A 12750-nucleotide genomic window follows, 5' to 3' on the forward strand; every position below is an offset into this window, starting at 1 on the left:
TGATAGAACATTAGACTGATAGAACAGGAGGCTGATAGAACAGGAGGCTGAAAGAACAGGAGGCTGATAGAACATTAGACTGATAGAACAGGAGGCTGATAGAACAGGAGACTGAAAGAACACGAGGCTGATAGAACAGGAGACTGAAAGAACACGAGACTGATAGAACAGGAGACTGATAGAACAGGAGGCTGATAGAACAGGAGACTGATAGAACAGGAGGCTGATAGAACAGGAGACTGATAGAACAGGAGGCTGATAGAACAGGAGGCTGATAGAACAGGAGACTGAAAGAACAGGAGGCTGATAGAACATTAGACTGATAGAACAGGAGGCTGATAGAACAGGAGACTGAAAGAACACGAGGCTGATAGAACAGGAGACTGAAAGAACACGAGACTGATAGAACAGGAGACTGATAGAACAGGAGACTGATAGAACAGGAGGCTGATAGAACAGGAGACTGAAAGAACAGGAGGCTGATAGAACAGGAGGCTGATAGAACAGGAGGCTGATAGAACAGGAGGCTGATAGAACAGGAGGCTGATGGAACAGGAGACTGATAGAACAGGAGACTGAAAGAACAGGAGGCTGATAGAACACTAGGCTGATAGAACAGGAGGCTGATAGAACAGGAGGCTGATAGAACAGGAGGCTGATAGAACATTAGACTGATGGAACATTAGACTGATGGAACAGGAGGCTGATAGAACAGGAGACTGATAGAACAGGAGGCTGATAGAACAGGAGGCTGATAGAACAGGAGGCTGATAGAACAGGAGACTGATAGAACAGGAGGCTGATAGAACAGGAGACTGAAAGAACAGGAGACTGATAGAACAGGAGACTGATAGAACAGGAGGCTGATAGAACAGGAGGCTGATAGAACAGGAGACTGATAGAACAGGAGACTGATAGAACAGGAGGCTGATAGAACAGGAGGCTGATAGAACAGGAGGCTGATAGAACAGGAGGCTGATAGAACAGGAGGCTGATAGAACAGGAGACTGATAGAACAGGAGGCTGATAGAACAGGAGACTGATAGAACAGGAGGCTGATAGAACAGGAGACTGATAGAACAGGAGGCTGATAGAACAGGAGGCTGATAGAACATTAGACTGATAGAACAGGAGGCTGATAGAACATTAGACTGATAGAACAGGAGGCTGATAGAACATGAGACTGAAAGAACAGGAGGCTGATAGAACATTAGACTGATAGAACAGGAGGCTGATAGAACAGGAGACTGAAAGAACACGAGGCTGATAGAACAGGAGACTGAAAGAACACGAGGCTGATAGAACAGGAGGCTGATGGAACAGGAGACTGATAGAACAGGAGACTGAAAGAACAGGAGGCTGATAGAACACGAGGCTGATAGAACAGGAGGCTGATAGAACAGGAGGCTGATAGAACAGGAGGCTGATAGAACATTAGACTGATGGAACAGGAGGCTGATAGAACATTAGACTGATAGAACAGGAGACTGAAAGAACACGAGACTGATAGAACAGGAGGCTGATAGAACATTAGACTGATACAACATTAGACTGATAGAACAGGAGGCTGATAGAACAGGAGGCTGATAGAACAGGAGGCTGATAGAACATTAGACTGATGGAACAGGAGACTGATAGAACAGGAGGCTGATAGAACAGGAGACTGATAGAACAGGAGGCTGATAGAACAGGAGGCTGATAGAACAGGAGGCTGATAGAACAGGAGACTGATAGAACAGGAGACTGATGGAACAGGAGGCTGATAGAACAGGAGGCTGATAGAACAGGAGGCTGATAGAACACGAGGCTGATAGAACAGGAGGCTGATGGAACAGGAGACTGATAGAACAGGAGGCTGATAGAACACGAGGCTGATAGAACAGGAGGTTGATAGAACAGGAGGCTGATAGAACAGGAGGCTGATAGAACATTAGACTGATGGAACATTAGACTGATGGAACAGGAGGCTGATAGAACAGGAGACTGAAATAACAGGAGGCTGATAGAACAGGAGACTGAAAGAACAGGAGGCTGATAGAACAGGAGGCTGATAGAACAGGAGGCTGATAGAACAGGAGACTGATAGAACATTAGACTGATAGAACAGGAGGCTGATAGAACATTAGACTGATAGAACATTAGACTGATAGAACAGGAGGCTGATAGAACAGGAGGCTGATAGAACAGGAGGCTGATAGAACAGGAGGCTGATAGAACATTAGACTGATGGAACAGGAGGCTGATGGAACAGGAGGCTTATAGAACAGGAGACTGATAGAACAGGAGGCTGATAGAACAGGAGACTGATAGAACAGGAGGCTGATAGAACATTAGACTGATAGAACAGGAGGCTGATAGAACAGGAGGCTGATAGAACATTAGACTGATAGAACAGGAGACTGATGGAACAGGAGGCTGATAGAACAGGAGACTGATAGAACAGGAGGCTGATAGAACATTAGACTGATAGAACAGGAGACTGATAGAACATTAGACTGATAGAACAGGAGGCTGATAGAACAGGAGGCTGATAGAACAGGAGGCTGATAGAACAGGAGGCTGATAGAACAGGAGGCTGATAGAACATTAGACTGATAGAACAGGAGGCTGATAGAACAGGAGGCTGATAGAACAGGAGGCTGATAGAACAGGAGGCTGATAGAACATTAGACTGATAGAACAGGAGGCTGATAGAACATGAGACTGAAAGAACAGGAGGCTGATAGAACATTAGACTGATAGAACAGGAGGCTGATAGAACAGGAGACTGAAAGAACACGAGGCTGATAGAACAGGAGACTGAAAGAACACGAGGCTGATAGAACAGGAGACTGAAAGAACACGAGGCTGATAGAACAGGAGGCTGATGGAACAGGAGACTGATAGAACAGGAGACTGAAAGAACAGGAGGCTGATAGAACACGAGGCTGATAGAACAGGAGGCTGATAGAACAGGAGGCTGATAGAACAGGAGGCTGATAGAACATTAGACTGATGGAACAGGAGGCTGATAGAACATTAGACTGATAGAACAGGAGACTGAAAGAACACGAGACTGATAGAACAGGAGGCTGATAGAACATTAGACTGATACAACATTAGACTGATAGAACAGGAGGCTGATAGAACAGGAGGCTGATAGAACAGGAGGCTGATAGAACATTAGACTGATGGAACAGGAGACTGATAGAACAGGAGGCTGATAGAACAGGAGACTGATAGAACAGGAGGCTGATAGAACAGGAGGCTGATAGAACAGGAGGCTGATAGAACAGGAGACTGATAGAACAGGAGACTGATGGAACAGGAGGCTGATAGAACAGGAGGCTGATAGAACAGGAGGCTGATAGAACACGAGGCTGATAGAACAGGAGGCTGATGGAACAGGAGACTGATAGAACAGGAGACTGAAAGAACAGGAGGCTGATAGAACACGAGGCTGATAGAACAGGAGGCTGATAGAACAGGAGGCTGATAGAACAGGAGGCTGATAGAACATTAGACTGATGGAACATTAGACTGATGGAACAGGAGGCTGATAGAACAGGAGACTGATAGAACAGGAGGCTGATAGAACAGGAGGCTGATAGAACAGGAGACTGAAATAACAGGAGGCTGATAGAACAGGAGACTGAAAGAACAGGAGGCTGATAGAACAGGAGGCTGATAGAACAGGAGGCTGATAGAACAGGAGACTGATAGAACATTAGACTGATAGAACAGGAGGCTGATAGAACATTAGACTGATAGAACATTAGACTGATAGAACAGGAGGCTGATAGAACAGGAGGCTGATAGAACAGGAGGCTGATAGAACAGGAGGCTGATAGAACATTAGACTGATGGAACAGGAGGCTGATGGAACAGGAGGCTTATAGAACAGGAGACTGATAGAACAGGAGGCTGATAGAACAGGAGACTGATAGAACAGGAGGCTGATAGAACATTAGACTGATAGAACAGGAGGCTGATAGAACAGGAGGCTGATAGAACATTAGACTGATAGAACAGGAGACTGATGGAACAGGAGGCTGATAGAACAGGAGACTGATAGAACAGGAGGCTGATAGAACATTAGACTGATAGAACAGGAGACTGATAGAACATTAGACTGATAGAACAGGAGGCTGATAGAACAGGAGGCTGATAGAACAGGAGGCTGATAGAACAGGAGGCTGATAGAACAGGAGGCTGATAGAACATTAGACTGATAGAACAGGAGGCTGATAGAACAGGAGGCTGATAGAACAGGAGGCTGATAGAACAGGAGGCTGATAGAACATTAGACTGATAGAACAGGAGGCTGATAGAACATTAGACTGATAGAACAGGAGGCTGATAGAACAGGAGGCTGATAGAACAGGAGGCTGATAGAACAGGAGACTGAAAGAACACGAGGCTGATAGAACATTAGACTGATAGAACAGGAGGCTGATAGAACAGGAGACTGATAGAACATTAGGCTGATAGAACAGGAGGCTGATAGAACAGGAGGCTGATAGAACAGGAGACTGATAGAACAGGAGACTGATAGAACATTAGACTGATAGAACAGGAGGCTGATAGAACAGGAGGCTGATAGAACAGGAGGCTGATAGAACAGGAGACTGATAGAACAGGAGGCTGATAGAACAGGAGGCTGATAGAACAGGAGGCTGATAGAACAGGAGGCTGATAGAACAGGAGGCTGATAGAACACGAGGCTGATAGAACAGGAGGCTGATAGAACATTAGACTGATAGAACAGGAGACTGATAGAACAGGAGACTGATAGAACAGGAGGCTGATAGAACAGGAGGCTGATAGAACAGGAGGCTGATAGAACAGGAGACTGAAAGAACAGGAGGCTGATAGAACAGGAGGCTGATAGAACAGGAGGCTGATAGAACAGGAGGCTGATAGAACATTAGACTGATAGAACAGGAGGCTGATAGAACAGGAGGCTGATAGAACAGGAGGCTGATAGAACAGGAGGCTGATAGAACAGGAGGCTGATAGAACAGGAGACTGATAGAACAGGAGGCTGATAGAACAGGAGGCTGATAGAACAGGAGGCTGATAGAACAGGATGTAATGTTCAACTGTTACGTTTGTTATTTTCACACCCTCTTCTCTCTCTCCTTTCTGTATGGTCTCTCTCTACGGGGTCTGTCGGACGCAGCATTGGTTGACTGAGCTAGAGATCTTTGCGATGATCTTTGCAGCAGCGGTTCACGACTACGAACACACTGGAACCACCAACAATTTCCACATCCAGACCAGGTAATAGATGACTGATGTAACAGATCCAGACCAGGTAATAGATGACTGATGTAACAGATCCAGACCAGGTAATAGATGACTGATTTAACAGATCCAGACCAGGTAATAGATGACTGATCTAACAGATCCAGACCAGGTAATAGATGACTGATGTAACAGATCCAGACCAGGTAATAGATGACTGATTTAACAGATCCAGACCAGGTAATAGATGACTGATGTAACAGATCCAGACCAGGTAATAGATGACTGATCTAACAGATCCAGACCAGGTAATAGATGACTGATGTAACAGATCCAGACCAGGTAATAGATGACTGATCTAACAGATCCAGACCAGGTAATAGATGACTGATGTAACAGATCCAGACCAGGTAATAGATGACTGATTTAACAGATCCAGACCAGGTAATAGATGACTGATCTAACAGATCCAGACCAGGTAATAGATGACTGATTTAACAGATCCAGACCAGGTAATAGATGACTGATGTAACAGATCCAGACCAGGTAATAGATGACTGATCTAACAGATCCAGACCAGGTAATAGATGACTGATCTAACAGATCCAGACCAGGTAATAGATGACTGATTTAACAGATCCAGACCAGGTAATAGATGACTGATCTAACAGATCCAGACCAGGTAATAGATGACTGATCTAACAGATCCAGACCAGGTAATAGATTACTGATCTAACAGATCCAGACCAGGTAATAGATGACTGATCTAACAGATCCAGACCAGGTAATAGATGACTGATCTAACAGATCCAGACCAGGTAATAGATGACTGATCTAACAGATCCAGACCAGGTAATAGATGACTGATCTAACAGATCCAGACCAGGTAATAGATGACTGATCTAACAGATCCAGACCAGGTAATAGATGACTGATCTAACAGATCCAGACCAGGTAATAGATGACTGATCTAACAGATCCAGACCAGGTAATAGATGACTGATCTAACAGATCCAGACCAGGTAATAGATGACTGATCTAACAGATCCAGACCAGGTAATAGATGACTGATCTAACAGATCCAGACCAGGTAATAGATGACTGATTTAACAGATCCAGACCAGGTAATTGATGACTGATCTAACAGATCCAGACCAGGTAATAGATGACTGATCTAACAGATCCAGACCAGGTAATAGATGACTGATGTAACAGATCCAGACCAGGTAATAGATGACTGATCTAACAGATCCAGACCAGGTAATAGATGACTGATCTAACAGATCCAGACCAGGTAATAGATGACTGATCTAACAGATCCAGACCAGGTAATAGATGACTGATGTAACAGATCCAGACCAGGTAATAGATGACTGATCTAACAGATCCAGACCAGGTAATAGATGACTGATTTAACAGATCCAGACCAGGTAATAGATGACTGATCTAACAGATCCAGACCAGGTAATAGATGACTGATCTAACAGATCCAGACCAGGTAATAGATGACTGATGTAACAGATCCAGACCAGGTAATAGATGACTGATCTAACAGATCCAGACCAGGTAATAGATGACTGATCTAACAGATCCAGACCAGGTAATAGATGACTGATGTAACAGATCCAGACCAGGTAATAGATGACTGATCTAACAGATCCAGACCAGGTAATAGATGACTGATGTAACAGATCCAGACCAGGTAATAGATGACTGATGTAACAGATCCAGACCAGGTAATAGATGACTGATCTAACAGATCCAGACCAGGTAATAGATGACTGATCTAACAGATCCAGACCAGGTAATAGATGACTGATGTAACAGATCCAGACCAGGTAATAGATGACTGATGTAACAGATCCAGACCAGGTAATAGATGACTGATCTAACAGATCCAGACCAGGTAATAGATGACTGATGTAACAGATCCAGACCAGGTAATAGATGACTGATGTAACAGATCCAGACCAGGTAATAGATGACTGATCTAACAGATCCAGACCAGGTAATAGATGACTGATGTAACAGATGCAGACCAGGTAATAGATGACTGATATAACAGATCCAGACCAGGTAATAGATGACTGATGTAACAGATCCAGACCAGGTAATAGATGACTGATCTAACAGATCCAGACCAGGTAATAGATGACTGATGTAACAGATGCAGACCAGGTAATAGATGACTGATATAACAGATCCAGACCAGGTAATAGATGACTGATTTAACAGATCCAGACCAGGTAATAGATGACTGATCTAACAGATCCAGACCAGGTAATAGATGACTGATGTAACAGATGCAGACCAGGTAATAGATGACTGATGTAACAGATCCAGACCAGGTAATAGATGACTGATCTAACAGATCCAGACCAGGTAATAGATGACTGATCTAACAGATCCAGACCAGGTAATAGATGACTGATCTAACAGATCCAGACCAGGTAATAGATGACTGATCTAACAGATCCAGACCAGGTAATAGATGACTGATCTAACAGATCCAGACCAGGTAATAGATGACTGATCTAACAGATCCAGACCAGGTAATAGATGACTGATTTAACAGATCCAGACCAGGTAATAGATGACTTATCTAACAGATCCAGACCAGGTAATAGATGACTGATCTAACAGATCCAGACCAGGTAATAGATGACTGATGTAACAGATCCAGACCAGGTAATAGATGACTGATCTAACAGATCCAGACCAGGTAATAGATGACTGATCTAACAGATCCAGACCAGGTAATAGATGACTGATCTAACAGATCCAGACCAGGTAATAGATGACTGATCTAACAGATCCAGACCAGGTAATAGATGACTGATTTAACAGATCCAGACCAGGTAATAGATGACTGATCTAACAGATCCAGACCAGGTAATAGATGACTGATCTAACAGATCCAGACCAGGTAATAGATGACTGATGTAACAGATCCAGACCAGGTAATAGATGACTGATCTAACAGATCCAGACCAGGTAATAGATGACTGATCTAACAGATCCAGACCAGGTAATAGATGACTGATGTAACAGATCCAGACCAGGTAATAGATGACTGATCTAACAGATCCAGACCAGGTAATAGATGACTGATGTAACAGATCCAGACCAGGTAATAGATGACTGATGTAACAGATCCAGACCAGGTAATAGATGACTGATCTAACAGATCCAGACCAGGTAATAGATGACTGATCTAACAGATCCAGACCAGGTAATAGATGACTGATGTAACAGATCCAGACCAGGTAATAGATGACTGATGTAACAGATCCAGACCAGGTAATAGATGACTGATCTAACAGATCCAGACCAGGTAATAGATGACTGATGTAACAGATCCAGACCAGGTAATAGATGACTGATGTAACAGATCCAGACCAGGTAATAGATGACTGATCTAACAGATCCAGACCAGGTAATAGATGACTGATGTAACAGATGCAGACCAGGTAATAGATGACTGATATAACAGATCCAGACCAGGTAATAGATGACTGATGTAACAGATCCAGACCAGGTAATAGATGACTGATCTAACAGATCCAGACCAGGTAATAGATGACTGATGTAACAGATGCAGACCAGGTAATAGATGACTGATATAACAGATCCAGACCAGGTAATAGATGACTGATGTAACAGATCCAGACCAGGTAATAGATGACTGATCTAACAGATCCAGACCAGGTAATAGATGACTGATGTAACAGATGCAGACCAGGTAATAGATGACTGATATAACAGATCCAGACCAGGTAATAGATGACTGATGTAACAGATCCAGACCAGGTAATAGATGACTGATCTAACAGATCCAGACCAGGTAATAGATGACTGATGTAACAGATCCAGACCAGGTAATAGATGACTGATGTAACAGATCCAGACCAGGTAATAGATGACTGATTAAACAGATCCAGACCAGGTAATAGATGACTGATCTAACAGATCCAGACCAGGTAATAGATGACTTATTTAACAGATCCAAACCAGGTAATAGATGACTGATGTAACAGATCCAGACCAGGTAATAGATGACTGATTTAACAGATCCAGACCAGGTAATAGATGACTGATTTAACAGATCCAGACCAGGTAATAGATGACTGATCTAACAGATCCAGACCAGGTAATAGATGACTGATCTAACAGATCCAGACCAGGTAATAGATGACTGATATAACAAATCCAGACCAGGTAATAGATGACTGATCTAACAGATCCAGACCAGGTAATAGATGACTGATTTAACAGATCCAGACCAGGTAATAGATGACTGATCTAACAGATCCAGACCAGGTAATAGATGACTGATTTAACAGATCCAGACCAGGTAATAGATGACTGATATAACAAATCCAGACCAGGTAATAGATGACTGATCTAACAGATCCAGACCAGGTAATAGATGACTGATTTAACAGATCCAGACCAGGTAATAGATGACTGATATAACAAATCCAGACCAGGTAATAGATTACTGATCTAACAGATCCAGACCAGGTAATAGATGACTGATTTAACAGATCCAGACCAGGTAATAGATGACTGATGTAACAGATCCAGACCAGGTAATAGATGACTGATCTAACAGATCCAGACCAGGTAATAGACGACTGAAAATATGTTAGGTGACAATATGAATGTGTCTCCAGATCAGACACAGCGATCCTGTACAACGACCGGTCTGTCCTGGAGAGCCACCATGTCAGCGCTGCATACCGCCTCCTACAGGACGACGATGAGATCAACATACTATACAACCTGTCTAAAGACGACTGGAGGTGAGACATTCATAAAATGTAATAAATATGTAATAGGAGTAATAGGACTGTAATAACATGTAATAGGAGTAATAGGACTGTAATAACATGTAATATAAGTAGTATGAGTGTAATAACATGTAATAACATGTAATAGGAGTGTAATAACACGTAATAACATGTAATAGGAGTGTAATAACAGATAATATGATTAATAGGTGTAATAACATGTAATAGGAGTAATAGAAGTGTAATAACATGTAATATGATTAATAGGTGTAATAACATGTAATAGGAGTAATAGGAGTGTAATAACATGTAATAGGCGTAATAGGAGTGTAATAACACGTAATAACATGTAATAGGAATTGTAATAACAGGTAATATGATTAATAGGTGTAATAACATGTAATAGGAGTAATAGAAGTGTAATAACATGTAATAGGAGTAATAGAAGTGTAATAACATGTAATAGGAGTAATAGAAGTGTAATAACATGTAATAGGAGTAATAGAAGTGTAATAACATGTAATAGGAGTAATAGAAGTGTAATAACATGTAATAGGAGTAATAGAAGTGTAATAACATGTAATAGGAGTAATAGAAGTGTAATAACATGTAATAGGAGTAATAGAAGTGTAATAACATGTAATAGGAGTAATAGAAGTGTAATAACACGTAATAACATGTAATAGGAGTAATAGGAGTGTAATAACATGTAATAGGAGTAATAGGAGTATAATAACATGTAATAACATCTTCCAAGTTTTATTCGTTGTGAAGGACATGCATGGAATACGTCCAATGAAATGCTTACTTGCAGGTTCCTTCTCGACAATGTCTGTCTGTCTCCCCAGAGAGCTGAGGGGCCTGGTGGTAGAGATGGTTCTGTCTGTCTCCCCAGAGAGCTGAGGGGCCTGGTGGTAGAGATGGTTCTGTCTGTCTCCCCAGAGAGCTGAGGGGCCTGGTGGTAGAGATGGTTCTGTCTGTCTCCCCAGAGAGCTGAGGGGGCCTGGTAGGACAGATGGTTATGTCTGTCTCCCCAGAGAGCTGAGGGGCCTGGTAGGACAGATGGTTATGTCTGTCTCCCCAGAGAGCTAACCTGTCTGTCTGTCTGTCTGTCTGTCTGTCTGTCTGTCTGTCTGTCTGTCTGTCTGTCTGTCTGTCTGTCTGTCTGTCTGTCTGTCTGTAGAGAGCTGAGGAGCTTGGTGGTAGAGATGGTTCTGGCTACAGACATGCTGCTCCTCTCTCTAACCCTAACCTGTCTGTCTGTCTGTCTGTCTGTCTGTCTGTCTGTCTGTCTGTCTGTCTGTCTGTCTGTCTGTCTGTCTGTCTGTCTGTCTGTCTGTCTCCCCAGAGAGCTGAGGAGCTTGGTGGTAGAGATGGTTCTGGCTACAGACATGCTGCTCCTCTCTCTAACCCTAACCTGTCTGTCTGTCTGTCTGTCTGTCTGTCTGTAGAGAGCTGAGGAGCCTGGTGGTAGAGATGGTCCTGGCTACAGACATGCTGCTCCTCTCTCTAACCCTAACCTGTCTGTCTGTCTGTCTGTCTGTCTGTCTGTAGAGAGCTGAGGAGCCTGGTGGTAGAGATGGTCCTGGCTACAGACATGCTGCTCCTCTCTCTAACCCTAACCTGTCCTGTCTGTCTGTCTGTCTGTCTGTCTGTCTGTCTGTCTGTCTGTCTGTCTGTAGAGAGCTGAGGAGCCTTGTGGTAGAGATGGTCCTGGCTACAGACATGTCCTGTCACTTCCAGCAGCTGAAACACATGAAGAACTTTCTCCAGCAACCGGAGGGGTGAGACTTAACAGCCTCCCGATCTCCAATACATCTATATCTATATCTATACATCTATATCTATATCTATACATCTATATCTATATCTATACATCTATATCTATACATCTATATGTCCCGATCTTCTATACATCTATATCTATATCTATACATCTATATGTATATCTATACATCTATATCTATACATCTATATCTATATCTACATCTATATCTACATCTATATCTATATCTATATATCTATATCTATATCTATACATCTATATCTACATCTATATCTATACATCTACATCTATATCTATACATCTATATCAGTATCTATACATCTATATCTATATCTACAACTATATGTCCTTATCTTCTATACATCTATATCTATATCTATACATCTATATCTATATCTACATCTATATCTATACATCGACATCTATATCTATACATCTACATCTATATCTATACATCTACATATATATCTATATCTACATCTATATCTATATCTACATCTACATCTATATCTATATCTACATCTATATCTATTTCTACATCTATATCTATATCTACATCTATATGTCCTGATCTTCTATACATCTATATCTATATCTATATCTACATCAATATCTATATCTACATCTATATGTCCTGATCCTCTATTACTTCCTGTCCTCTCCTCTGTCTCCTCTGTCCTGATCCTCTATTAGTTCCTGTCCTCTCCTCTGTCCTGATCCTCTATTAGTTCCTGTCCTCTCCTCTGTCTCCTCTGTCCTGATCCTCTATTAGTTCCTGTCCTCTCCTCTGTCTCCTCTGTCCTGATCCTCTATTAGTTCCTGTCCTCTCCTCTGTCTCCTCTGTCCTTATCCTCTATTAGTTCCTGTCCTCTCCTCTGTCTCCTCTGTCCTGATCCTCTATTAGTTCCTGTCCTCTCCTCTGTCTCCTCTGTCCTGATCCTCTAT

At 42.4% G+C, this 12750-nt stretch overlaps 1 protein-coding gene across 1 annotated transcript in view; it reads left to right on the forward strand.

Annotated features, from left to right (window-relative positions):
• The window catches only part of LOC106596054 (dual specificity calcium/calmodulin-dependent 3',5'-cyclic nucleotide phosphodiesterase 1A), a 97706-nt gene that overhangs the window by 48729 nt on the left and 36227 nt on the right, over positions 1 to 12750 (forward strand). The window contains exons 7-9 of the mRNA XM_045714332.1: positions 5162 to 5262; positions 9903 to 10031; positions 11702 to 11803. Coding sequence (XP_045570288.1) covers positions 5162 to 5262; positions 9903 to 10031; positions 11702 to 11803 — 332 coding nt within the window. The remainder of the gene's footprint in view (positions 1 to 5161; positions 5263 to 9902; positions 10032 to 11701; positions 11804 to 12750) is intronic.

Source organism: Salmo salar, chromosome 03 (genome assembly GCF_965601325.2).
Source record: "Salmo salar chromosome 03, fSalSal1, whole genome shotgun sequence".
Lineage (NCBI taxonomy): Eukaryota > Metazoa > Chordata > Actinopteri > Salmoniformes > Salmonidae > Salmo > Salmo salar.